The 27,377-nt window shown below is 45.6% G+C and overlaps 2 protein-coding genes across 2 annotated transcripts in view; one reads left to right on the plus strand and one right to left on the minus strand.

Annotated features, from left to right (window-relative positions):
• Window positions 1-10,508: 10,508 nt before the first annotated feature.
• Window positions 10,509-20,710, plus strand: LOC109554710 (pregnancy-associated glycoprotein 2-like). Its single transcript, XM_019955379.2, has 9 exons — window positions 10,509-10,561; window positions 11,653-11,803; window positions 12,801-12,918; window positions 13,009-13,127; window positions 14,369-14,568; window positions 15,485-15,601; window positions 17,361-17,505; window positions 17,593-17,691; window positions 20,404-20,710. The coding sequence occupies exons 1-9, from the start codon at window positions 10,509-10,511 to the stop codon at window positions 20,563-20,565; spliced, it is 1,164 nt and encodes a 387-aa protein (XP_019810938.2). The 3' UTR covers window positions 20,566-20,710.
• VWCE (von Willebrand factor C and EGF domains) overlaps window positions 20,674-27,377 on the minus strand; it is a 73,901-nt gene continuing 67,197 nt past the window's right edge. Inside the window, exons 22-24 of the transcript XR_011564873.1 lie at window positions 24,341-24,434; window positions 23,738-23,946; window positions 20,674-21,733 (exon numbers count right to left, since the gene is read on the minus strand). The gene's annotated coding sequence lies outside the window, so the exon portion shown is untranslated. The remainder of the gene's footprint in view (window positions 21,734-23,737; window positions 23,947-24,340; window positions 24,435-27,377) is intronic.

The raw sequence follows: 27,377 nt of genomic DNA on the forward strand, positions 1-27,377 counted from the left end.
CTTAGGAGGCATCTCATGACCATTTTGTCGCATGTGCTAGGAAGCTTCAACCGGTCTTGCAGTGATTTAGCTGATAGGCCATTCGATGTACTGTTCCTGAATTAAGTCTCCCAACAGTAACCACGGGGCTCTAGACCATCTCTCTTACGTAATCTGTTACAGTCCAGGAAAAAAAATTCCTTCTTGCTGTATCTTCCCATATCTAGAGTTACACTATTATGATCACTAATCACATATACCACTATATCTTCTATCGACTGCTTCAAGTAGCATAGTCATCGTTTTCTTTGCAGGTTCAGTCACACATTTGATAATGCAAGAAACAGCAATTTCATAAAACAGCCAAAGTACAAATAACACAGTTAACAGTATTATTAAAGTCATAAGCGAGAATTAAGACAAGAACTTGCTCTAGCCCAGTATATGCTCGGGTCGTCTGACTTAGGCTGTTCTGTACCAATGTTTATCTTTCAGGAAATTGTATATTGGGACTATCCATAAGGCTCCAGCCCAGTTTTGTAGGATTACTAAGCTAGCTACCTTAGTAGAATTTAACTGTTCCCCAGATAAAGAGGGCCCTTAAAATTTAAATGACCATCGCCTGGTGTTAGCCACACTAATCCATCCCGTAATTGTGAAATGTTTTATTCCTTTCCTAATTTGTGCTTGTTGCTCTGATTGAAGCTGAGCAACTCAGAGGAAAATTCATATTGGGCTCAGGGTCAGAACAGGTATTATTAATTGGACAGCTGAGAGGATCCCACCTAGTAATACCAATGGTGACTTGGATAAGACTGAACTTTCTTTCTGCTAAAATAAATTTTCTAAGGATCATCTAATAAGAATCTTGGAGTGGAGAAATCCACCAAGGTAATATAGACATACTAGACAGAGGTAACTGGCCACAACCAAACATTGGATCGATCTTTAAAATAGCATATGGTCATGTCCATGATAGGAAACATTTGATTGGTATGCAAAAGTCTTAGAAGTCACAAAAACATTATATATAATCACACAAATCAGGTCCAGCATCTTGATGTCATCTTTGTCTAGTCCTGGTGTGGTTTTCTTTGTTTGAGCATCATTTTAAGGTGAGTTTCAGGTCAGCAGACCTCTCTGTATTCCTGTCTAGTGTATGGCCTTTGGAAGTAGGAATTAATCCAAGAGTCAGTTTCCCTTCAGTTTCACTGTGCATAAGCTAGTGAAGAGTACCCTATAAACCTCCTTCCATCCAGGTTAGAGACGGTCCTGTAAATTATGTCTTCTAGTAAACATCATCCCTTGATTGCAGGTCACGGAATATCTACATTTCATCCAAAGATTACTGAGATAAGCTTCAGAAAAAACTTACAGGTTCCTTTTAACAATTCAATGAATTTAGGAAGTGAGTCACTAAATACAAATCTCTGTTTACAAAATTTGGATTTAACATTCATTAAAATATAATCTTTTTCTAATAAAATTCATTAAAATATAATATAAAATATTACAATAAAATATATCTAGTATGGAGAAGGCAATGGCACCCCACTCCAGTACTCTTTCCTGGAAAATCCCATGGACGGAGGAGCCTGGTAGGCTACAGTCCATGGGCTCACAAAGAGTTGGACACAACTGAGAGACTTCACTTTTATGCATTGGAGAAGGAAATGGCAACCCACTCCAGTGTTCTTGCCTGGAGAATCCCAGGGACAGCAGAGCCTGGTGTGCTGCCGTCTATGGGGTTGCACAGAGTCGGACACGACTGAAGCAACTTAGCAGCAGCATATCTAGTACAATAAATTATACTCGTTTCTACCAAATATATCCAAATTAAGACTAATTTGTTTGCAAAATATGTCTGGTCTCAAAAATTTGGGCTGATAATTTATATAACTATAATGGATCATATAGGCTTCTGGCTTTACTGTAACTTTTATAACCAGGATAATTAGATAAATTAGGTAGTATTTTAAATGCTTTGGATGACTTTGCTGCTTTGCTGTCCAGCTTGGAATGATGCAAACATCCCAAGAGTGGAATGAAAGTGCCCCTGGGTAAGGCTGTCCCTCTCCCTGTAACTCATTAGCAGTGAGTAGAGGAGAGTGAAAAAGTTGGCTTAAAGCTCAACATTCAGAAAACAAAGATCATGGCATCTGGCCCCATCACTTCATGGGAAATAGATGGGGAAACCTTGGAAACAATGTCAGACTTTATTTTGGAGGGCTCCAAAATCAATGCAGATGGTGACTGCAGCCATGAAATTAAAAGACGCTTACTCCTTGGAAGAAAAGTTATGACCAACCTAGATAGCATATTGAAAAGCAGAGACATTACTTTGCCAACAAAGGTCCGTCTAGTCAAGGCTATGGTTTTTCCAGTGGTCATGTATGGATGTGAGAGTTGGACTGTGAAGAAAGCTGAGTGCCGAAGAATTGATGCTTTTGAACTGTGGTGTTGGAGAAGACTCTTGAGAGTCCCTTGGACTGCAAGGAGATCCAACCAGTCCATTCTGAAGGAGATCAGCCCTGGGATTTCTTTGGAAGGAATGATGCTAAAGCTGAAACTCCAGTACTTTGGCCACCTCATGCGAAGAGTTGACTCATTGGAAAAGACTCTGATGCTGGGAGGGATTGGGAGCAGGAGGAATAGAGGACGACAGAGAATGAGATGGCTGGATGGCATCACGGGCTCGATGGATGTGCGTTTGAGTGAACTCCGGGAGATGGTGATGGACAGGGAGGCCTGGCATGCTGCGATTCATGGGGTTGCAAAGAGTCGGACACGACTGAGCGACTGAACTGAACTGAACTGATCTGAACTGATGGCTCTATCCCCTCCATATCCAGAGCAGTAATTCCAGCACTAAGGAAATGACCTCCAGCAAGATTAACCAGAAGACTCATGTGGGTCTGGCCCTCTGGTAGGTACCATTCTTTGCCCAGTGCTTTTTCCCTCCCTCCTGGGTCCTGAGCAAGCTGCCCACCTCTTGGTTATTGGGTTATGAGTTCCTCTTCCCTTCCCTTCCAAACATGGCCAGAGACCCTCTCCTAGGCTCCCTGCCTACCCAGGCCCTATCCCTCACCTGCAGATGGCACTAGAGAAGAAAGAACCAGGGAGGGGGAGGCCCAGTTCATTCTTTTATAAATGTCCTCGTTGCTTCTACCTCCAGGCCCTGACCTGGCTCATCAGTCTCCACCTGGATGACCAAGCAGCTTAGCAGGGGAGTGGGGTGCAGGTGTGAGGGGGTGTTGATGAATGTGGGGGATGGTGATCAGATGACAGGAAAAGAGCTGGAATAATAAGCAGGTGGTTCTCCAACCACTGAGCCACTAGGGACCTACTTGACTCTGCTTTTCTGGTCCCTAAAGACAGGAATTTCAAAATGAATATTTTTAAAACTTCTCATTACAAAAAGATTTCAAACCTCTCAAAAATGAAAATGCATAGTATCATGAAACCTGTATTTCACCATTCAGCATCAAGAACTACATTACTTCCTTAGTCGGAGTGGTTTCAGAGACTGAAACTAGAAGTCCAAGATCAAGGTGCGGGCCAGTTGGGTCTCTGGTGGGGACACTTTTTAGGCTCCCAGGCATTTCTCTTCTTGCTGTGTGCTCAAATATGATGGGGTACAGGGAGGGAGTGAAAGTGGGAGGAGGAAATGAGGAAGGAGAGGGAGAATGAGAGAGAGAGAGAGAGAGAAAGAGAAAGGAGAGGAAGTTCTCTGGTGGCTCTTCTTATAAAGGTGCTAATCCCATCATAACAGCCCAACCATCAATATCCCATCTCAAGATAATCACCTCCCAAAGGCCCTGCCTTAGCTTATAAAGAAAGCTGAGCACTGAAGAATTGATGCTTTTGAACTGCGGTGTTGGAGAAGACTCTTGAGAGTCCCTTGGACTACAAGAAGATCCAACCAGCCCATCCTAAAGGAAATCAGACCTGAATGTTCATTGAAAGAACTGACGTTGAAGCTAAAACTCCAATACTTTGGCCACCTGATGAGAAGAGCTGACTCATTTGAAAAGACCCTGATGCTGGGAAAGATTGAAGGTGAGGGGAGAAGGGGACGACAGAGGATGAGATAGTTGGATGGCATCACCGACTCAATGGACATGAGTTTGAGTAAACTCTGGGAGTTGGTAATGGACAGGGAGGCCTGGTGTGCTGCAGTCCATGGGGTTGCAAAGAGTCAGACATGACTGAGCAACTGAACTGAACTGAACTAAAAGGCCCTGCCTCATAATACCATCACATTGGGAGTTAAGGACTTAACATTTGAATTTGGGAGTGGACACAATTCAATCTATAGCAACTACACAGATCTGGCTTGTTATTCTTTTTGAACCAAAATCAGTTCAGTTCAGTTGCTTAGTCATGTCCAACTCTTTGCAACCTCATGAATTGTAGCATGCCAGGCCTCCCTGTCCATCACCAACTCCCAGAGTTTACCCAAACTCATGTCCAGTGAGTCGGTGATGCCATCCAGCCATCTCATCCTCTGTCGTCCCCTTCTCCTCCTGCCCCCAATCCCTCCCAGCATCAGAGTCTTTTCCAATGAGTTAACCCTTCGCATGAGGTAACCAAAGTATTGGAGTTTCAGCTTCAGCATCAGTCCTTCCAATGAACACCCAGAACTGATGTCCTTTAGGATGGGCTGGTTGGATCTCCTTGTAGTCCAAGGGACTCTCAAGAGTCTTCTCCAACACCACAGTTCAAAAGCATCAATTCTTCATCGCTCAGCTTTCTTCACAGCAACTCTCACATCATACATGACCGCAGGAAAAGCCATAGCCTTGACTAGATGGGCCTTTGTTGGCAAAGTACTGTCTCTCCTTTTTAATATGCTGTCTAGGTTGGTCATAACTTTTCTTCCAAGAAGTAAGCGTCTTTCAATTTCATGGCTGCAATCACCATCTGCAGTGATTTTGGAGTCCCAAAAAATAAAGTCTGACACTGTTTCCACTGTTTCCCCATCCATTTCCTATAGACCCTCATTTAATTTTTTTTTTTTACTATGTATTCACTTTTGCTGAAGTATTTTAAGGAAGAGATTATTGTTATTGTTGCTGTTTGGTCTGACTCTTTTGTGACGACATGGACTGTAGCTCACCAGGCTCCTCTGTCCATGGGATTTCCCAGGTGAGAATACTGGAGTGGGTTGCCATTTCCTTCTCCAGGACAACTTTCCCACCCAGAGTTCAAACCGACATCTCCTGCGTTGCAGGCACATCTTTACCACTGAGTCACCTTGGAAGCTCAAGCAAGAGATGACTATTTCACAAAGTATACATAACCACAAATGCTATCTGTTCCAAATAAAATTAACATTTAATATCTCATCCACATTCAAATTTCCCTAATCCTCTAAGAAAATGTCTTTAAGCAGTCATATCAAGATCTAGAGGATGTACACATACGTTGCATTTGGTTGTTCTAAAACTATAAATAAAGTGGTCTCCTTTTTATGCCATTTATTTTTTAAAAAGTGGAAGGAGGTGGGATCATTTTTCTTATAGGATGTATTGGGTTTAGAGCAGAGGTCCACAGCACCTGGACCATAGACGGATACCAGTCTTAGCCCATTAGGATCCAGGCTGCACAGCAGGAGGTGAGCAGCAGACCAGTGAGTGAGGCTTCATCTGTATCCACAGCTGCTCCCATCGTTCTGCCTTCACCCAGCGATGGGACAGCCTAGTTCCAAGAAAACGAGATCAAGGCTTCACTGATTCTGCATTATGTTGACTTGTATAATTATTTCATTATACATCACAATGTAATAATAATAGAAATGCATGCACAATAAATATAATACCTTTGAATCATCCAGTAACCACATTCACAACCCCTATCTATAGAAAAATTGTCTTCCAGGACACCAGTCCCTAGTGCCCAAAAAGCTGGGGACCACTAATTTAGAGAATAGCTTCTCTGTACCTTTATCCATGTATTTCCCTGAAAACTGGTAGTTGTTGTTGTTCTGTGCCTAAGTCATGTCTGACTATGTGCGAACATGGACTATGCACAGCCCACAGACCGTAGCCCATGGACAAGAGCACGTCAGGCTTCCCTGCCCTTCACTATCTTCCAGAGTTTGCTCAAACTCATGTCCATTGAGTCGGTGATGCCATCCAACCATCTCATCCTCTGTTGCTCCCTTCTATTCCCACCCTCAATCTTTCCCAGCACCAGGGTCTTTTCTAATGAGTCAGCTCTTCACATCAGGTGGCCAAAGTATTGGAGCTACAGCTTCAGCATCAGTCCTTCCAATGAATATTCACAGCTGGTTTCCTTCAGGATTGACAGGTTTGATCTCCTTACTGTCCAGGGGACTTTCATGAGTCTTCTCTAGCACCACAGTTAGAAGGCATCAATTCTTCAGTGCTCAGTCTTCTTTATGGTCCGACTCTCACACCCATACATGACTACTAGAAAAGCTCAACACTAGTAATTAGATCTAGACTTGAGATCAACAAATTGCATTGGAATACTTCCTGTGTAGTTCCATATATTCCCTGTGGCACCACTTCAAGAGGTGCCATAATTTCTAGTTGCCCCAATTTGATAGATGCTGAGATGCGGCAGGTCCTGATGTTGGCCACCTCGTGCATCTGTTATAAACTTCCCCTTTGATCATTTGTCACATGATTCTAGCAACCACTGGTGATCTGGCCTAGTTCCATTGTTTCATGAGGATGTTGCAAAACAGTGATTTCTTAATTCTATCACTCCTGAGTTTAATTCCTGGAATGTTCCAATTAAAAAAGAAATTCCTTCAACTGTTTGCAGTTAATGAAATATACCTCATACAAACAAAAAATAGTATAAATATTATTTCCCTTTCTCAGTGGCCAGAAAGGTGAGCTGGTGCCCCAGCAGCCTGTCACGGTGACTAATTAAGTGTTGTCTACTAGTGTTTGGAGCTTCTGGCTGTTTATATATTTAACTTGTTTCATTAGTTTGATGTAATGCTAAAATTGTCCCACTTCTGACCTCTTCGTGTGGATTCCGAAACTTTTTGTCCAGCTCTTAGTGGCCTTTGTGGGCCCTCAACATTCTGGTCCTTCAAGATTCCCAGGCTTATCTTGTGCATTTCTTGGCCCAGGCCTGAAATCAGCCATCTCTTCAGGAATCTCTGGTTCCTATGGTAGGAGATGGTGTTTAGAGCTCACACGCTACGCCTCAGGGTAATCACTGTTATCAAGTTGCCATTGCTTCTAGGCTTCTCTGGCATCCAAGCCAGGAAGTACAGATTCAATTTAAAAAATAAAACAAGGAAAATAATCAATAATAAATGGTTTCTCTATCCACAGAAAGTCTTGTTTCAGAACAACATTAGCATTAATTACTGACTTGCTTTTGGGCTTCCCTTGTACCTCAGCCAGTAAATAATCTGCCTGCAATGTGGGAGACCTGGGTTCAATCCCTGGGTTGAGAAGATCCCCTGGAGAAGGAAAAGGCTACCCACTCCAGTATTCTGCCTGAAGAATTCCCTGGACTGTACAGTCCATGGGGTCGCAAAGAGTCGGACACGACTGAGCGACGTTCACGCTACACTGCTTTAACCAGGAGCATACATACGATACTCTCATAGTTACAGAAGCACGATCACCAACAATAAGGTGTTGAATAGAGTCTCAGATTTCCTTACCTTTTTGTTTTTTATTTTGGTTTTGTTTTGGATATGGGGGCTTATTTTTGTTTCCTTGTCCTTTGAAAATAGTCCACTCTGAATGCAGAGTCAAAATTCTGAAGTTTAAGGTTACTTAATATTTCTTTCTGTAACAGCTCTGTTACCAACTCGATACAGTTAGGCTCATTGGTCTTAGTTTATTCTCAGCTCTACAGATATGTTTACTTTTTAAATTCTGTTACACATTTACATGGTTGCAAAGTCAAACAGTTAATATAAAACAAGAAAAATCACTTCTGTCTCTGCTCCTCATCCATAAATTACATTTTTAGTAGTTTATGGTGTACTCGTCCACTTTTTCTTATGAAAATACTTATATACGTATGTGAAAGCAACAAACTAAAAGCACTTTTTTGATCCCTCTTTTAAAAAACTATATAGTGTACCCTGAAGATCTCACCCATTCCACTTCTCCCTCCACCCACATCATACCCCGGTATTGGGATGCCCTGTGCCTTATTCCACAGTCCCCTGTGGATGGTCACTTCAGGTACGTTTCTTATCTTTTGCATTTACAAGCAGTGTTGTAGTGAATAGCTTGTGCATATGATGCTTTTGTATTTTTGTCAGTATATCTTTAAGATCGATCCCTAGAAGTAGAACTGCTGAGTTAAAGGGCATATGTGTGTATCATTTGCTAGATGCTATCAAATCCCCTCTATAGACTGAACCACTGAATGTTTAAAATGTGCAAAAATGAGGGTTAAGACGCAGCACCCCATCTTTACACACCTGGTGACAAGGGAACCTCCCAATGTTCTACCCAAGACACCAGCTTGCATAGATCTCACAAAGGAACACCCAGGCCCTCGGGAGTCCTGGAAGGAGCCGTAAAACAACATTGTCTTTACTTCAGCTGGAATAACATTTTAACAGGTAGCCCTGTTCATCTCTCTACAGGGTCACAAAGAGCCGAACATGACTGGGCAAATGAGCTGAACTGTTCATCTCAGGCTGAGCAAGAGCCCTGAGTGAGTGGTTTTTTTCTTTTTTTTGTCTTCTTTGATAGATAAGACACTTCAAAATTATCTCTTCATGTGTTTGGTTGTATGTATGTTTGGCATAGCATATTAAAAAGCAGAGACATTACTTTGCTGACAAAGGTCTGTATAGTCAACGCTATGGTTTTTCCAGTGGTCATGTATGGATGTGAGAGTTGAACCATAAAGAAGGCTGAGCACTGAAGAATTGATGTTTTTGAACTGTGGTTTAGAGAAGACTCTTGAGCTTCCTTTGGATTGCAAGGAGATCAAACTAGTCAATCTTGAAGGAAATCAATCCTGAATATTTATGGAAGGACTGATGCTGAAGCTGAAGCTCCAGTACTTTGGCCACCTGATATGAAGAATGGACTCATTAGAAAAGGCCTTGATCATGGGAAAGATTGAAGGCAGGAGAAGAGAACTACAGAGGATGAGATGATCGGATGGCATCACTGACTCAATGGACATGAGTTTCAGCAAGCTTCAGGAGATGGTGATGGACAGGGAGGCCATGCTGCAGTCCATGGGGTCGCAAATACTGAACCACTGAACAACAACAACAAACGTTTGGTTTAGCAGACAAAATGTTTCCAGGCACGGACACTATTGGTGAATTACATCAGAATTCAACCCATTTCTCCTCAGCAAATGTACAATATTAAATTCATGGTTTATATGACCCTGCTATTCTTTTTTTACAAGTAGAAGGAAAATTAACATGTTTAATATGCATTCACACCCATATGCAATCAACCAGATTCAATTGAACCCCCTCCCTGTCCCCTCTCTATCCCCACCTCTAAGCCAGACATAAAGAACTGCACAGCCCCCAGGCTGAATCCAGAACACATTTGTTGGGGAATTGTTTTTTGGAAAAAAAAAAAAAAAAAGATAAGTTGCTAACATTTAAAATAAAGAGATTGTACATAAATACCCAGACTTCTGACTTCTCTTGAAAACTTGGCCAGCTTTCCAGCATGGCAGCCTCTGGTTGGAGCTGAGGAGAGGTTGCCCCAGTGGTAGGGCCCATGATGCCCCGTGTCCAGGATGCCCACCCACCCTTCCATCATTTCTCTTGCCTCCTGGGCCACGAGTTTGTGAGAACTGCCCTAGACCGCTAGCCCCTGAGGATACGGACCGCCTGTGTCTTGTACGACTTTGGCTTTTCAGCATCCTAGCCAGACCCCAGCACACAGGGCTCTCCTTATACGTTTATTGGATGATATAGTATCTTGTGGATGCCTGCATGACATTTCTTCCAATACTGAAACCGTGCAGTTGTAATACTGCTCTAGTCTAGATCTTTGACACAGATTGGCATCAAAAGTGCCCCTGATCTGTGCCAAAGTCCCTCTACCTAGTCACTCAGATGTCACTGGGCTGCCCCTAAAGTCTTCACTTTGCCATTTGACCTTTTCTTCCTCCTAGCAATCTCCTCCCCAACTGAGCACAGCCATGCGCATCTCGTGAAGTGTCTAGAAAGACCACATGAGATCACGAATGTCTAGCATGGCCCCCAGCATTTACTTTTATCACATTATTAGCAGGGTTTTGTATCCCAGCTGGCAAGAGTTTTGCCACTCTTAGTTTAGTTTAATCTTCCATCCAAGCCTCAAGGAAGAAATTACGGTAGTCTCTCTGTAGTCTGAGAATTTTCCAAGTCGAATACACAGAGAGACTGAGAGAGGTAAAGATTTTACAGAAAGGTTCATGTTTCTTATCAGATCCACCATTAGCCTAAAGGGGAAAATTAGGGCAGGTCAGAGTATATATAACTAGGAGCTCCTGTTCACCACTGCAAGCTCAGAACTCAATATTCCCTGAGTACTTGAAACCAGGAAAGAAGCATGAAGTGGCTTGTGCTTCTCGGGTTGGTGGCCCTCTCAGAGTGCATAGTCAAGTAAGTACAGGAACTATTAGTGGCATCATCTCTCTTTTGGGGATTTCTCTTGTCATCCTCTTATTCTTCCACCCGCCAGGGTAAGAAGAGAAAGTAGTCATTCTCTGGCAGTCTTACTGGCTCTCACTTATTGATGAGACCCTTGTCATGGGCACTGTGGGGCCCAGGCGTCTTGGGGCACACCTGCAGGGTTGCACAACTCTGCGGGTGCCAATCACCTCATGACCTTTGTAAAAATGGCACTTCTTGGAATTGTTCAGTGCACAACCTGTACAACTGTATGTGTGATCCTGTGAAACAGCATTTCTCTTGCATTTGCTTCTAGGTCTTCTCTCTGCTCTCTCTCCACCTCTGTGTGAATGTGTCAGTGTCTTCATCTGTGTATCTCTCTTTTTTTATCTCACCATCTCTTGATATCTCTGTGCATGCAGAAATCTCTGTTTTGTTTTTTTCTATTTTGATTCTTCCTTACTTCTCTAGACTCTTAATTTCTCTAATTTATTCTCCATCCCCTGACATTTACTCTCATCCATCTTTTCTGCTAGCGCCCTGGATGAAGATGAGGAGGGCTACTTCTATGCTGTTTTATCTCTAACAAAGTTGTATGACCACAAACAAGTCACAAATTCCCTGCATTTCCTTTCTTCACCTGTAAAAACAGGATAATGATCCCCTTCTACGTCACTCCCTGAGATTCTTTGAAAAAGATACGGTGGGATGGCAACAGCAATGGTAATGGCTGTCACTGCTGAGACTTCCTGTATATTAGAAACATTATATCCATCATCTCACTTAATACACAAAACATTGCATATGGGGGGTGGGGGTGGGGATTATTAAGTTTCACCTTTTTACCAATGAGAAATTGAGACTCCAAATGGTCATACGGCTTACCCAAGATTACACGACAGGGCCTATAGTCAGACCTAGGTCTTTGCCATGGTCTCTGCACAGCATTCTAATAATAAAGATGGCACATAAAAAGGCTTAAAAACTACAAAGTGCCATTACAATGTCAAGTATGACAGTCATAACAGGGACAACTGACGGCTGCCCCTTCCTTGCTTCCTTTTCCCCATGCGCGGTGAAAGAATCCCTCTAACGAAGATGAAGACCATGCAAGAAGCCATCAGGGAAAAACAATTGCTGGAAGATTTCTTGGATGAACAACCTCACAGCCTGTCCCAGCATTCTGATCCTGACAAGAAATTCTCTTCTCACCAACTGAAGAATTTCCAGAATGTGAGGGTGTTGGGAGGATGGTGCTCCACAGCGCCCCCTGGTGGTCTGACCTAGCACTGGGGTTCATCTGGAGGTGTCAGGTGGGGGATTGGGGTGGGGCCTCTGCAAGAGGCGGAAACACGCGGGGAAAGGGACCCCGTTCCCAGAGGAGAAGTCACTCTCACCTTCAACTCTTGGTCTGTGGTGACTGGGTCCGGCATGACCAGCGGGGAGGTAAACATCCGTTTCTGTGTTAAAGATGTGGCAGTAATTTGAGAGAAATTGTTCTTTCTGAGCAAAGGGAGCCACTCAGTTACAGATGAAGGGTGAGCCATGACTGATCAAAAGGTAAAGCCAACTGCATCAAATGTGAAACCCAGGCAGAGAAAGTTCACCCTCCACAGATCCAGGAATGACACCAGGGGCTGGTGCACTGGGACGCCCCAGAGGGATGATACGGGGAGGAAGGAGGGAGGAGGGTTCAGGATGGGGAACATGTGCATACCTGTGACGGATTCATGCTGATATATGGCAAAGCAAATACAATATTGTAAAGTTAAAAAATAAAATTAAATTTTAAAAAATGTTACTGAGCCCCTAAGGCATGTGAGATCATAAAAAATTAACACTATAGTGATTTTCAAAAAAAAAAAAAAGAGCTTTATCTTCTTCAACAATGCACAGGCTAGGCTAAGAGAGAGGCAAAGATTAAATACATGTCAAACGAAAGGGCCATCTGCGTGCTGTTGACAGGACATGGTCTGAGTTTAGAGGGAGTGGCCTGGGGTGACCTAGGAAGGCCACCTGGAGGAGGAGGCACTGAGACTGGGCCTTAAAGAAGAGACGGCAGAGCTTCTCAAATGAAGGGACTGGTCTGAGCAGAGGCTGTGGGGGGCGGGGGGCAGTTGGAAAGTGATTTCTGGAGACCTGGGATGCCCAGAGGGAGGCAGTACTCCAGGAATCAGGGGATATCCAGGCAGCCAGGTCTGCCCTAAACTCCTCTCCCCGGCCCCTGTAGGCTGTCTACTTTGGTACGATCACCATTGGAACACCTCCTCAAGAGTTCCAGGTCAACTTTGACACCGGCTCATCTGACTTGTGGGTGCCCTCTGTCGACTGCCAAAGTCCCTCCTGCTGTGAGTGCCCAGCCCCCCACCCATCCTGTCCTCCCCCTCCCCTCTTCTCCATCTTGGCACCTGACAGATACCCATCACTTGTATCGGCAGCTAAACATAAGAGATTCGACCCTCAGAAGTCCACCACCTTCCAGCCTTTGAACCAGAAAATTGAACTCGTCTACGGCTCTGGGAGCATGAAAGGGGTTCTTGGCTCTGACACCATTCAGGTAACGTGGAAACCAGGGGCTGAGTCAGAGCAGGCCCTGGGAGCGATCACTGCTTACAAAACAGATGCAGGACCAGCTGGGAAGGTACCCACTGGAGTTTTCCCTTGTGGCCCCGTCAAACATGACCACTTCCCAAAGTCCCCTAGTGGCTGGTCACCTGCTGGGTAGGGCCTTTGCCTGGGGAGACGGCGTCCCTGCAGACACACAAGCTCCCACAGTGGCTAACCCAGACAGTGGCTTGGGGGGTGGATTTGCAGCTCCTTTGCCTGTGAGCAGCCCAAGGTTCATTTCGCTGGGAGTAGGGAGGCGGGCTTTTATATTCTCAGAAACTCTACCAGGCACGTTCACAGTAATAACTTGTTTAATCTGGTAGCGACCCACACAGCAGGTACTATGATCAGCTCGTGATACAGGTGAGGGACCTGAGGTGCAGAGAGCAAGGGCATGGCCAAGTTCACACATGTGGTAAGCGGTGGAGCTGGGCTGGCCAGTCAGGACTCAAGCAGGCATGGGAATTTGGGAAGAGGTTAAAACTGATCTGGGGTCCCTGGGGGCAGCCCAGGATTTCAGGTATCCAGGCAGGTAAAGCAGGAGTCATAGATGTGGGAGGGGCCTGATAAATGGATTCTCACTCTAGGGGGCCTTTGAGAGTCTAATGAAAACTATATCTTGCCTCCCCCTAAGTGCCTAAGTATGCTCTCCCTGTGTTTCTCTGTCTCTCTCTTGCTCACACATGCACAGGCACTCACACACAAGTGTTCACACCCTGAAAAGCCTGTTTGCCAGGCAGAGTTTTCCTAAGAACCCTGCCAGCGACATTGTATAATGGGCTTCTGTCTTTCTGGGCACATGCATAATTCACAGTACATTACAATGAATTCAGTCCCTTTCTGTCATTAGATCATAGTGATGCCAAAGGGAAGGCTACCCGGTTCTCTACTCGCTTTGTCCACAAGGGGGCACCATTCAGTCCTGTCCTGTTGCCCGACCTGTACAGAAGGCATGAAGCCAATTTGACTCAGATGGCGTTTGCACGTGTGAGAAGTAGATGCTCTTAAAATACACAGCCCCACACCAATGGAAACCAAGTTCCTGTCCCAGCTTGGTCTGACCATCTGATATTAACCCAGGGCATAGCCAGGTCTCACTTCTTCTCTGCAATGCTAATGATATTTCCTCCCCAGCCCAGTATCAGCCCCATTTCCCAAAACATTATATGGGAACACTCTCCTCTCACACAGATCGGGAACCTTGTCATCGTGAACCAGATTTTTGGCTTGAGCCAGAATCAGTCCAGTGGCGTCCTGGAACAAGTACCTTATGATGGCATCCTGGGCTTGGCCTACCCCAGCCTCGCCATCCAGGGGACCACCCCAGTCTTCGACAACCTGAAGAATCGAGAAGTCATTTCTGAGCCAGTCTTTGCCTTCTACTTGAGCTCGTAAGTCTGAAGTAGACCAGATCTCTCTTCGAATTAGCTATACAATGCTTGCCAGCTGCATGAAAAATTATAGACTACCTGATCCAGAATTTTCACAATAGATAGTCTAACACGGGAGAACTACAGCCTCAGGGTCACATCTGGCCCCATCACTGGTGTTTGTAAATACACTTTCATTGGAACATAACTGTGCTCTTGGGCTCAAGAGCAGTGGCTTGGTCTAAGGCAGTGGAGATGAGAGGGAGAGCAATGGAAGGTGTCAGGAAATGGATTGGAGGAAAAGGCAACAGGATGTGCTGACGAATTTGATATGGAAGGAAGGAGAGAGATGGCAGGAATGTTCCTTCCTCACTAACAATTTACTGGGAACACAGGACCAGCTACACAGTTTGCAGGAGCCAGTGCAAAATGAAAACATAGGACCCTGTGTTCAAAATATACTAGGAATTTTAAGACAGGGAGAGAAGAGGTGGGGGACCTGCTGAATCTGGAGTCCCATGGATGGCACAGGGAACAGGCCAGTGAAACCAGCCCTGGGTGACCCTGAACCTATGCCATAACACCCTCAGGCCTCGACTTGCATGAAAACTGAAAGGCTAGACAAGAAGGAAGCCAGACCCCTCCAGCACGAAGTCCTCTGAGGGTATATCTGAGCACTCAGGTAGCTGGAGGGGACCTGGTCCTCTTCAGAAGGATGGGTGGTCGGATACAGTCCAGGTTGCCCAGCTTCAAACCTCTTCTCTGACACTCATTAGATGGTGACTGACCTTGGTCAGGTACTCAATCCCTCCGAGCCTCAGTTTTTGCATCTGTAAAATGGGGACCATAATAGTGCCTCTGATGGATGGAGAAGCACAGCCCTCAGTGTCTGGCGTTTCTCTCCTCCAATGAGCCCCCCTCATCCTTCTCTCTTCAGCCGGCCAGAAAACATCAGCACGGTGATGTTTGGCGGGGTGGACCACACCTACCACAAGGGAAAACTCCAGTGGATCCCAGTGACCCAAGCCCGCTTCTGGCAGGTAGCCATGAGCAGGTAAGTCTCCCCCTCCGAGGATCACCCCAAGTGATGCTCCCACACGTCCACAGGAACACAGGCAGACGCATACAAAGGCACGCACAGACACTCAGTCCCTCACAGACATATACTCCACCCACAAAGACACACATAAAAACACATACAGAGACACATATAAACACACACAGGCACACAGATACACACAAGCACACACACAGACACACAAGCACAGATACAAACATCACCTATAGTTCACAGGCGCCCCAGGGCTCCTGACCAGCCCTCTGACCAGGGTCCTGAAAGGGTCCAGAGAGGCCTGGGCTGGGGGAGGGCTGCACCCCTGTGCTGTGAGGTGGGGAGCCTGGTTAGAGGACCCTATAGTGTGGTGAAAAGAGGATCGGGGGAATTTCACCAACCTGAACAGGATTGTGTTAAGATGACCTACTGACCAGGGCCACCCAGGACCAAAGGGGTCCTCAGGATACAGAATTGTCAGCAGAAATAGAGAAAAAGTCCAGGACAAACTGGAAAATCTGGTCTCCTCAGGGAGAAGTTACCCAGCAGTGGAGAGAGGGTGGCTGAAATCTTGAGACCTGAGAGCAACTCATAAAAAGAGACACCCCACCTAAACAGTGTACTTACTGCCCAAACTGAGGACACAGTCGGGCAGGGGCTGTGGCCAAATCAGGAAGCTGGGATTCAGGAGTGGCCTGAGAACAAGGGGCAATAATTAATGGGATTCTCTATGATATCCTCAGACAAAAGCTTTCCCGTCCTTCGGAGGTCCCCTGGATTGGCTCATGCTCCTCTGGCCTGGGCCTCAGTGTCTGAGCCAGGTGAGGGGGCGGTGATGGGACACACCCGCTCCCAGGGCAGCCTGTGTCTCCCCCACCCCCACTTTAAGCATCTGCTGCCCCGGGGAACCTCCCACCTCACTGTGTGGGTGGACCTACTATTGGTCACATGACAGATACAGGTCTCTGGGTGTTCCTCTTTCATTTTTTCATTCATTCATCCAACAGACACACATTATGCATCTGCTATGTGCTGGGTACTGAGGGAGGCACTAAGGATACAACTTGCCCATACACCTGCTAAGGCAGATGCATGTGAAACGACTCACACACATAATGAATTACTACTTTGGTAGAGAGAAGGCGATGGCACCCCTCTCCAGTACTCTTGCCTGGAAAATCCTATGGACGGAGGAGCCTGGTGGGCTGCAGTCCATGGAGTCGCAAAGAGTCGGACACTTCTGAGCGACTTCACTTTCACTTTTCACTTTTATGCACTGGAGAAGGAAATGGCAACCCACTCCAGTGTTCTTGCCTGGAGAATCCCAGGGACGGGGGAGCTGGTGGGCTGCCATCTATGGGGTTGCACAGAGTCGGACACGACTGAAGCGGCTTAGCAGCAGCACATGCTAGACACGAAGAAGTGTCTACAGAGAGTAACCAAGACGGGAGCCCGATCTAGTCTGGGGGGAAGGCTTCCCTGAAAAGTGACAATTAAACTAGAACCTGGAAGATGAACAGAAATTCGCTAGACAGAGGGGATGGACTAAGAAGAGTGACCAGCCCGTGCCCAGGCCCTGAGACATGAAAGAACCTGGTACATTCAAGAACTGAAAGGAAGTCAAAAGGGTGATGTGACCAGAACAAAGGACAACAGAGTCCGGGCGAGAGCTGAAGGGCTGTTCAGGGACAGTCAGGGAGGGGGCAGTCGTGGGCGAGACTTCGGAGTGACCTGGTGCCTGCTTTGTCCCACTTTCTCTCAGCATGACCATGAACGGGAATGTGGTCGGTTGTTCCCAAGGATGTCAGGCCGTTGTGGATACTGGGACCTCGTTGCTGGTTGGGCCAACTCACCTGGTCACTGACATCCTGAAGCTCATCAACCCTAATCCTATCCTGAATGACGAGGTGAAGGATCACGTCACAGCCTCCCTCCTGGGCTCCCTCCACACCTAGGATCTCCTGGGCCCACCTATCTTCCTCTCTGTCTTACAGCAAATGCTTTCATGTGATGCCATCAATAGCCTGCCTACGCTCCTCCTCACCATCAACGGCATCATCTACCCTGTGCCCCCTGACTACTACATCCAGAGGGTGAGGGGGCAACGCTGGGGGCTGGCTGTCAAACTGGGACAGAACCCTTGGGCTGCTGCTAGGAGGAGGGCGCCCTCTGCAGGCCAGGTCACACCATTGCAGATGCTACTGAGCCCCTGTGGCTGGGCCAGTGCCTCCCACAAAACCAACCACGTGAGAGTAGAGGGCAGTCTGGGACATTCATCCTCCTGAAATAAACGTGGAGACACCATCCCTTGCTGGCATCATGCCTGGCACAAGGAGAGGGGAACACTAAGGGCCTCTGCCTCACAAAGCCTCAGTTCAACCAGTGCCCTCAGATGCATGAATACAGAAAGTCAATTCTAGTAATCCCTGAAATAAGCCAAGTGACAAGGGAGGGTTTGGCTGGAAACAGTCCCCATCTCCTGTCCCAGTATAGTGATTAACAGTCTCTCTTCCCTTCTCAAAAGTGTGCAGGTTGGGATGATAAATTACATGGTCACCCTAGTCCTTGGCTGCAGCTTCCCCTTGCACTCACAGCGCCCCCTCTGTGAGTTGGGGTACCAGACCACTCTGTGGGGAAGGTTGGATGCTAAGGTGAATAAAGGGAGCACAGTGACTGCACAGCCCCAGCACAGGGTTAAGACTTAATGTCAGCTCCCTATGGGAGTTCAGGGCAAGCTGATGGGCTCAAAGAAGGCTTTGAGGAAGAGAGGGAATTGCAGTAATTCTAAACCCCCAGCCTCATAGAGGCATGAGGAGGTCTGCTTGGTCAAGTAGAATCTACACTGGATTATGTGCAAATGGAACCCTCAGGGGCTGTGCAAAGGGGAGCTGGGGACAGATTAGGGGTGATGAGAGCTGCAGACCGGAGGAGCACCAGGGTAAGTCACCCAAGCCAGCCTGGAGTATCCAGGGAGGGTGAATGTGGGTCAGGAAGGCTTCCTAGAGGGTCTGTGTGTGTGCTATGTCGCTTCAATTGTGTCCAACTCTGCCACCCTATAGATCATAGCCCAGCAGGCTCCTCTGTCCATGGGGATTCTCTAGGCAAGAATACTGGAATGGGTTGCCATGGTATCCCCCAGGAGATCTTCTCGACCCAGAAATCGAACCAATGTCTCTTAAGTCTCCGGCATTGCAAGCTGATTCTTTACCACTGAGCCACCAGGGAAGCCCTAGAAGGTTTTAGCACGGTATAAATAACCAGTTGTGGGCACTGCTATATTTAAAATGGATAACCAAAAACAACTTACTGTGTAGCACAGGGAACTCTGCTTGGTATTATGTGGCAGCCTGGTTGGGAGGGGAGTTTGGAGGAGAATGGATATATGTATGTGTATGGCTGAGTCCCTTTGCAGTCCATCTGAAACTATCACAATAATGTTAATTCAGTTCAGTTCAGTCGCTCAGTTGTGTCCGACTCTTTGCGACCCCATGAATCGCGGCATGCCAGGCCTCCCTGTCCATCACCAACTCCCAGAGTTCACTCAGACTCACGTCCATTGAGTCGGTGATGCCATCCAGCCATCTCATTCTCTGTCATCCCCTTCTCCTCCTGCCCCCAATCCCTCCCAGGATCAGGGTCTTTTCCAATGAGTCAACTCTTCGCATGAGGTGGCCAAAGAACTGGAGTTTCAGCTTTAGCATCATTCCTTCCAAAGAAATCCCAGGGCTGATCTCCTTCAGAATGGACTGGTTGGATCTCCTTGCAGTCCAAGGGACTCTCAAGAGTCTTCTCCAACACCACAGTACTCCAATTCAAAATTTTAAAATTTTTAGAAAAAGAATAGGTTGTGGGGAATGGGGAGAAGAACAGCCATTCTCTGCAGAGAAAACAGCGATTGGGGTCATAATGAAGGAAACTTAGAGTGTGAGGGGAACTACAGGCCATTCTTGTACCTTTTAAATAAAATTTATTGAAGTATTGAGCTTCCCTGGTGGCTCAGATAGTATGGAGCCTGTTTGCAGTGCAGGAGACCCAGGTTTGATCCCTGGGTTGGAACGATCCCCTGGAGAAGGGAATGGCTACCCGCTCCAGTATTCTTGCCTGGAGAATCACAAGGACAGAGGAGCCTGGAGGGCTACAGTCTGTGGGGTCGCAGAGTCATACACAGCTGAGCAACTAACACACATGCATTGAAATACAGCTGATTTACAATGTTGTGTTAATTTCCATTATACATCAAAGTCACTCAGCTTTATATATATACAAGTATATCCATACTCTTCTTCATATTTTTTTCTGTTACAGTTTATCACAGGTTACTGAACAGTTTCTTGTGCCATACAGTAGGACTTTGTTGTTTAACTGTGGGCTTCCCTCATAGTTCAATCAATAAAGAGTCTACCTGCAATGCAGGAGACCTGGGTTTGATTTCTGGGTCAGGAAAATCCCCCAGAGAAGGAAATGGCAACCCACTCCAATATTCTTGCCTGGAGAATCCCATGGACAGAGGAGCCTGGCAGGCTACAGTCTATGGGGTCACAAGAGTTGGACACAATTGAGCAACTAAGCACACATATATTAGTTAGCATCCGATAATCCAAACTCCCAATCCTCCCCTCCCCAGCCCCCTGTCGGGACAACCATATGTTTCGGCCCTTCTTGTTCCTGTACCCCCACTTCTGCAGTTGCTCAGAGAAACACTTGATTCTTCCCAAAGGAAAATGGAAAAGCTGTCTGCTCTGGATATTGAGGGGGGTGACAGGTAAGGGCTCAGGCTGACTGGTGTGTATTTCTGTCTCCCCCAGTTTTCTGAAAGGATCTGCTTTATCAGCTTTCAAGGGGGCACAGAGATCTTGAAAAATTTGGGAACCTCGGAGACCTGGATCCTGGGTGATGTCTTCCTGAGGCTGTATTTTTCAGTTTATGACCGAGGAAATAACAGGATTGGCCTGGCTCCTGCAGCATAAATTCGGGCTGCTACAGGAATCAATCAGGGCCAGACAAACACACACTCACTCACATGCAGGGCCATCCCACCCAGGGATGCTGGTGAACTATGCCTGATGCTCTGCAAAGCCGTATTCTCAGTAAAGAATAAAAGATTCATCTCAATGGTGCTGATACGAATGGGTGCCTCTCTTTGGGTCTGGGATATGCATCATAACGCAGCAGGATATAGAATCAAGCCTCAACCACAAGTCAGAGGAGCCCAACTCCAACTGGCTTCAAGAAAAGGGGAGACTTATTGGAAGGACATTGAGGGTCTGGGATGCAGGAACCAGAGATCTAAAGATCTCAGAGACTGGACCCAAGGAATCAGAAGTCATCAGCTCACTCTTTCTCCCCCTGGCTGTTTCTCTTCTCTCATCATTGATTCTCTTACCTGACAGCTTTCTTCCTTCAGGCCTCTACATCTAGTGAGGGAGTCTGAAGCTGCCTGCCCCAGGGTTTTATCTGTCTAAGACGACTAACCAGTAAGGAAAGAAGCTCAGAAGACACCAGGGTTCCAGGGAGGGCTCTGAATAGGCCACATCAGAGCATGTGTCCAGCACCGGACCAACCATCCTGGCAGGGGCATGGGGTCCTATGCTTGGCTCAGTTGATCATGTGGCCCTGCCCCCACAGCAAACATGATTGACAGATTTCTACAGAAGAACGTGGTTGAAACTGGGGAAAGGCAGCCCAAAGAAGTGACAGGGGGATGTTCTAGACCATCTCACAGATGCAGAAAACAGCAGAGGTGTAGGTGGGAGACCACAGGAGTAAAGAGCTTCCTCTTCAGGGAGATGGGAAATGGCTGGCATGGGACAAGGGGACGGGCACTGCCTTCTGGCTTGTCCCCCCAACCCTGAAACACACCCGTAAACCCTGCAGTTACCATCTGTGTGCAGATCGGCCATATGTCCACGGGCACTTGTGCCTGGCTCCTTTGAGGTGATGCGGGATTATGACTGGCTTGAGGGGAATGAAAGCAGACTGGCTACCAAAGCTGATAAATGGGGAAGAGGTGAGTGTAAAACTGGTGGTTCTTTTTTTTAACAGTAAATCTCATGAAGTGAGCTAAATGAAGACTCAAGTGAACAGTCACTCCAACTCATTTTCCAGGTGGTCTTCATGGAACCATAAGCAACAATTCTGTCAATGAGAAACCACCAACAAAAGTTAGAATAATAACTCAGGTTAATTACAGACGCTAAATCTTACTGACCCCCAGGGAGTCCCTGCAAGGCATAACCCCCATTGTACAGATGAAAAGAAGTCTTCTCCAATCTTCTGGCTCCAGCACTGGTGACAGGCACATAGCAGGCCCTCAGGTAATGCATGTTGAGTAAATGAATGGGTGAATTAGTAGATACTTCTCAGGGACACATTGCGTCATCCATGTCAGAACACATGCATGGTCTCAGCACGGCTACTGCATAGTATCAACTGGAGAAGGTCAGGCTTTGCTCCCCTAGATCAGCCTAAGACCAGGGCTGGAGCTGGAGTCTGTTAATGAGCCTCCTGATCTTAAGGTTCTGTATTTGCAGCCTGCGCCACCAACTTGAGGATGAATTCTGATCTTCAAAGCAACTATCTTCCCCCAACCTCCACTTTTATCCTTTACAAATTGTAGACCATAGATTATTAGACTTTGGTGAAAGAAAAGGTCAAAAAAAAAAAAACACAAACAACAAGAAAAAGATAGGTCATGAACACTTCTACTAAGAGTGTAAATTTGTTCAATCTTTTTGGAGACGATTTGTCCTAAATATACCTGTGGCCTTTTGTCCAAGAAATTTTGCTTCTAACATTTATGTAAAGCCATTGGGCTTCCCCTGTGGCTCAGCTGATAAAGAATCCGCCTTCTATGTGGGAGACATGAGTTTGATCCCTGGGCTGGGAAGATCCCCTGGAGAAGAGAAAAACCACTCCAGTACTCTGGCCTGGAGAATTCCGTGGACTGTATAGTCCAAGGGATTGCAAGAGTCGGACACGACTGAGCGACTTTCACTTCTATGATCAGAAGCACCCACAAACATAAAGGAGCAAGAAAGAATTCCTCTGAGTCTCTTACAAAAGGGAAACACTGGGATATTCCAAGGTCCATTCAACATAGAGTGTCCACAGCATAGACAGGCCATCATGCAACCAACTGCCTGAAAATAGTATTCAATGTTAAGAGAAATTCTTCCAGTAGGACACTGAGAGAAAAGAACAGAATACAAAACAGCATGATCCCAGGCTTGCAGAGCACGTGGAAGACAGTGCAGCATCCTCGCCAGGCATGTATATCCTGCGGCTTTTCTGCCTGGGCTCAAATCCCACCTCTGAGACCTACTAGTTGTGACCTTAATAAATTCATCCCTGGAAATCAGTTTCCTATTCTGTATATTTGGGGGTAGGGATTGTTCCTTCTTCACTAATCATCAGGAAACCCCAGTCAAATGACCATGAGGTACTATCTCACATCTATGAGGATGGTCATTATCAAAACTCGAAAGGTAGCACAATGAGGATGTGGAACCCTGTACACCAACGGTGGGCATGTGAAATGGTGCAACTGCTGCAAAACAGAATTGAGGTTTTTCCAAAAGGAAATTTTTTGTAAATCAGTATTTGATCCAGCAATGCCACGCTTGGGTATTTATTCCAAAAAAAAAAATTATAATCATGATCTCAAAGGACATTTGTCCTCCCGTGTACACTGCAGTGCTTCCCACAATAGCCGAGATGCAGAAACAGCCTGGATCCATCAACAGTTGGATGAATAAAGAAAACGTGGTAGAGACAAACAATAGATATTATTCAGCCTTTTTAAAAGGAGGAAATCCTGCCATTTTCAACAAGTTAAATGAACCTGGAGGATGTTATGGGAAGTGAGAGAAGCCAGTCACAGAAGGATGAACACAGTATGATTCCACCCATATAAGTTTTCTAAAATAGTCAAATTCATAGCAGCAGAGAGTCAAATGGTGGTTGTCAGGGGTTAAGGAGAGGAGGAAATGAGGAGCTGCTATTCAAATGGTATGAAGTTTCAGCTACACAACATAAGTAAGTTGAGATAGAGATATACATAAGTATACATAAGTATACATAAGTAGAGATCTGATATACAGCCTAATGCCTATCATTACCAATACTGTATTGTGCACTTACCTTTCTGTTAAGGCAAAGGATCTCATGTTAAATGTTTGTTATTGTTGCTAAGTCATTAAGTCGTGTCCAATTCTGTGACCCCATGAACTGCAGCACGCCAGACTTCCCTGTCCTTCACTATCTCCCGGAGTTTACTCAAACTCATGTCCTTTGATTCAGTGATGCCATCCAATCATTTCATTCTCTGTCGCTCCCTTCTTCTCCTATTGCTACAATAAATAAAGAAACAAATACCTTTTAAAAAATGAAAAGTCTTATGTATACATACAGCTGATTCGTGTTGTTGTACAGCAGAAACTAACACAACATTATGTTATGTTAGTAACGTAACATAATTGTTAGTAAAGCAATGATACTCCAATTAAAACAATTAAAAATGAATAGTCCTTTCTAACTGAAGGGAAGGGAGCAGAGGCTGACTGCTAATTTGTACATTGCTTCTTTCTGGAGTGTTGAAATGTTCTAAATTTAAGCCATGATGATGGCTACATAACTCCATGAATATATGAAAAATCACTAAGCTGTACACTGTGAATGATAGAATTTATGACATTTGAAATACATCTCAATCAGATAGTTATATACATACATATATATACTCACATATATATATAAACAGGAAAGAATAATCCTCAAACTTGTAGAGCTATAGTGAGGATGAAGTTAATTAATCTACGGAAAGCCTTTAGAACAGCGCCTGAAACACAGTAGAATGAGCTGTTACTATATTTCACTGTTAACACTAGACAAAGACCGAACGTGTATAACAATGATTTATATCAAGGTGGTAGCAATTCGGAAAATGTTTCCCCTTATGCTTTTCTTAGTTCCTTCAGGAATGGCATTTATGATCAGAAGAAAGTTAAGCATTATTCTATAAAATACAGAGCCTTCCGACAAAGAGGGGACCGTTTCTTTGCTGGAGTTGGCTGCTGGAGCCTATTGCTGCTGCTGCTACTGCTGCTGCTAAGTCGCTTCAGTCGTGTCCGACTCTGTGCGACCCCACAGACGGCAGCCCACCAGGCTCCCCCGTCCCTGGGATTCTCCAGGCAAGAACACTGGAGTGGGTTGCCATTTCCTTCTCCAATGCATGAAAGTGAAAAGTGAAAGTAAAGTCGTTCAGTCGATATTGAGTCCCATAGAAAAAGCCATCCTGCAACAGATGGTGAAGGACTGACATCTAGTGGCCATGGTGGATATTGCAAGCACGTTTCACCCGCTCTGACCTCTCTGCTGGGAAACCTGCCGGTTGATTTCATCTACTTGGAAGAGCTATTTAGCAATATGAAGTCATTCCCATCAGCACTCCCACTTTTAGACCTGATAATCACACTTTGACAAATGGATTCCAAGTATATATATTTATCTATAAATGATTTATTAACTATAAATATTGTCCCAAGGATTTGATATATACTAGTAAAAAGTTCATGGCACCCCATTCCAGTTCTCTTCCCTGTAAAATCCCATGGACAGAGGACCCTGGTGAGCCACAGTCCATGGGGTCGCTAAGAGTCGTACACGACTGAGTGACTTCGCTTTCACTTTTCACTTTTCACTTTTATGCACTGGAGAAGGAAATGGCAACCCACTCCAGTGTTCTTGCCTGGAGAATCCCAGGGACGGGGGAGCCTGGTGGGCTGCCGTCTGTGGGGTCGCACAGAGTCGGACACAACTGAAGCGACTTAGCAGCAGCAGTAAAATGTTAGAAACCACCTTAGATTCTAACATCAAGGAAATTATCACCAGGAAGGAATCAGCTCCTAGCTCTCTAGGTGGTGAGTGTGGACTATGCCCGAATAAAGAAATGTACAGCCTGAATCTCAGGTCACAGACACACTCACTCTCCCTTCTTCACCTCCTTCAAATCAACAGAGAAATGACCCCTCCTCTATTTAAAATGCTAACCCTCCCTGCCCTCTCCCTTGCTTTCACTTTCCTCCAGCATCACCACTTCACACACTGTATCATTTCTCTAGCTTTAATTATCTGTCTCCTTCCCTGGAGACACAAGGACAGTGATTTGGGTTTGTCTTGATCCTTGATGAATCTCCAGTGCTTCCACTAGAACCTAGGACATCGTAGATGTTCAGTAAATATTTTGGTTATGAGTATTAGTGAAATTAAGGCTAAGAGAACACTGTGTCATAGGTTCATGCTGAGTACAACCCTGTGAAATTGAGAGGTATGAATGCTGCTGCTTCCCTGGTGGCTCAAACAGTAAAGAATCTGCGTGCAATGCCAGAGACTCGGGTTCAGTCCCCGGGTTGGGAAGATCCCCTGGAGAAGGGAATGGCTACCCACTTCAGTATTCTTGCCTGGAGAATCCCATGGACAGAGGAGGCTGGTGGGCTACAGTCCATGTGGTCACAAGAGTCAGACATGACTGAGCACCAAGCACATACATGAACATAGCCAACTGTACCAGTCTGTTTGGGCCAATAGCAGATGCCACAGACTGAGTGCCTTATACAACAGGCATTTACTTTCTCACGATTCTGGAGACTGGAAGCCTGAGATTAGGGTATCTGCAAGGTTGCTTCCGCTCCTCGATGTATAGATGGCCGTCTTCTGTGTTTTCAAGGGGTGTTTCCTCTGAGCATGTCTGTATCCTAATCTCCTCTTCTTATGACACGTCAGATTAGATTAGGGCCCACACTGGTGACCTCATTTAATCTTAATCATCTCTACTTCCAAATACAGTCATTTGGAAGTACTGGGGGTAGGACTTCAATATACGGATTGTTAGTGGGGAGGAGGAGGAGAGAGACACACAATTCAGCCCATAACACCATAAACACAAAAGCAACCTTGAGACATGTCAAAAGAATACAGGAGTCAGCATAAAGAACTCCAGTGGGCCAGACGTGGGACAATTTCAGCATGAAAATTCTGATAATAATGGATTATCACTGACTGAGTGAAGTCAGAACCTATGAGTTCACACTGATCAATAAACACAAATATAAACAAACAAGATGAAAGGAAATCTCTTCCTTACCAAAGAACAACATCTATTTCTTCAGTATTTATTTATTTATGGCTGCACTGGGTCTTTGTTGCTGCTCAAGGGCTTTTCTCTGGTTGTGGCAAGCGGGTTACTTTTCCTTGCGGTGCACAGGCTTCTAATTGTGGCCGCTTCTCTTATCTTGGAGCACAGGCTCTGGGAGCCCAGGTTTCAGTAATTGTGGTTCACGGGCTCCAAAGCGTGGGCTCAGTAGTTACAGTGCAATGGCCTAGTTACTTTGCAGCATGTGAAATCTTCCCAGACCAGGGATCGAACCCGTGTCCCCTGCATTGGCAAGCGGATTCTTATCCACTGTACCACCAGGAAGTCCAATAATTTTTAAAATGTAAAAGAAACAACAGGGTTAGAAAATCACAACTCTATAACCATCATTTCAGTCACTGATTCAGGCAGAAATCAGTGGTTGCTTAAACTTTGGGTGGAGAGTGGATGGACCACAGGTTACTTATACAGTTGCAAAGTATCTCCCTACCAAATATGTCCATGATCACAACCCAGTAACTACAGTGGAGAAGCTTGGTGGGAGACACCACCTTCACTAAATAATCAAGGTTAATGTCACCAATAAAGGGACGAATCAACAATTATGTGCCTCCCGATATGACGCCCTGA

Source organism: Bos indicus, chromosome 29, assembly GCF_029378745.1.
Source record: "Bos indicus isolate NIAB-ARS_2022 breed Sahiwal x Tharparkar chromosome 29, NIAB-ARS_B.indTharparkar_mat_pri_1.0, whole genome shotgun sequence".
Classification (NCBI taxonomy): domain Eukaryota; kingdom Metazoa; phylum Chordata; class Mammalia; order Artiodactyla; family Bovidae; genus Bos; species Bos indicus.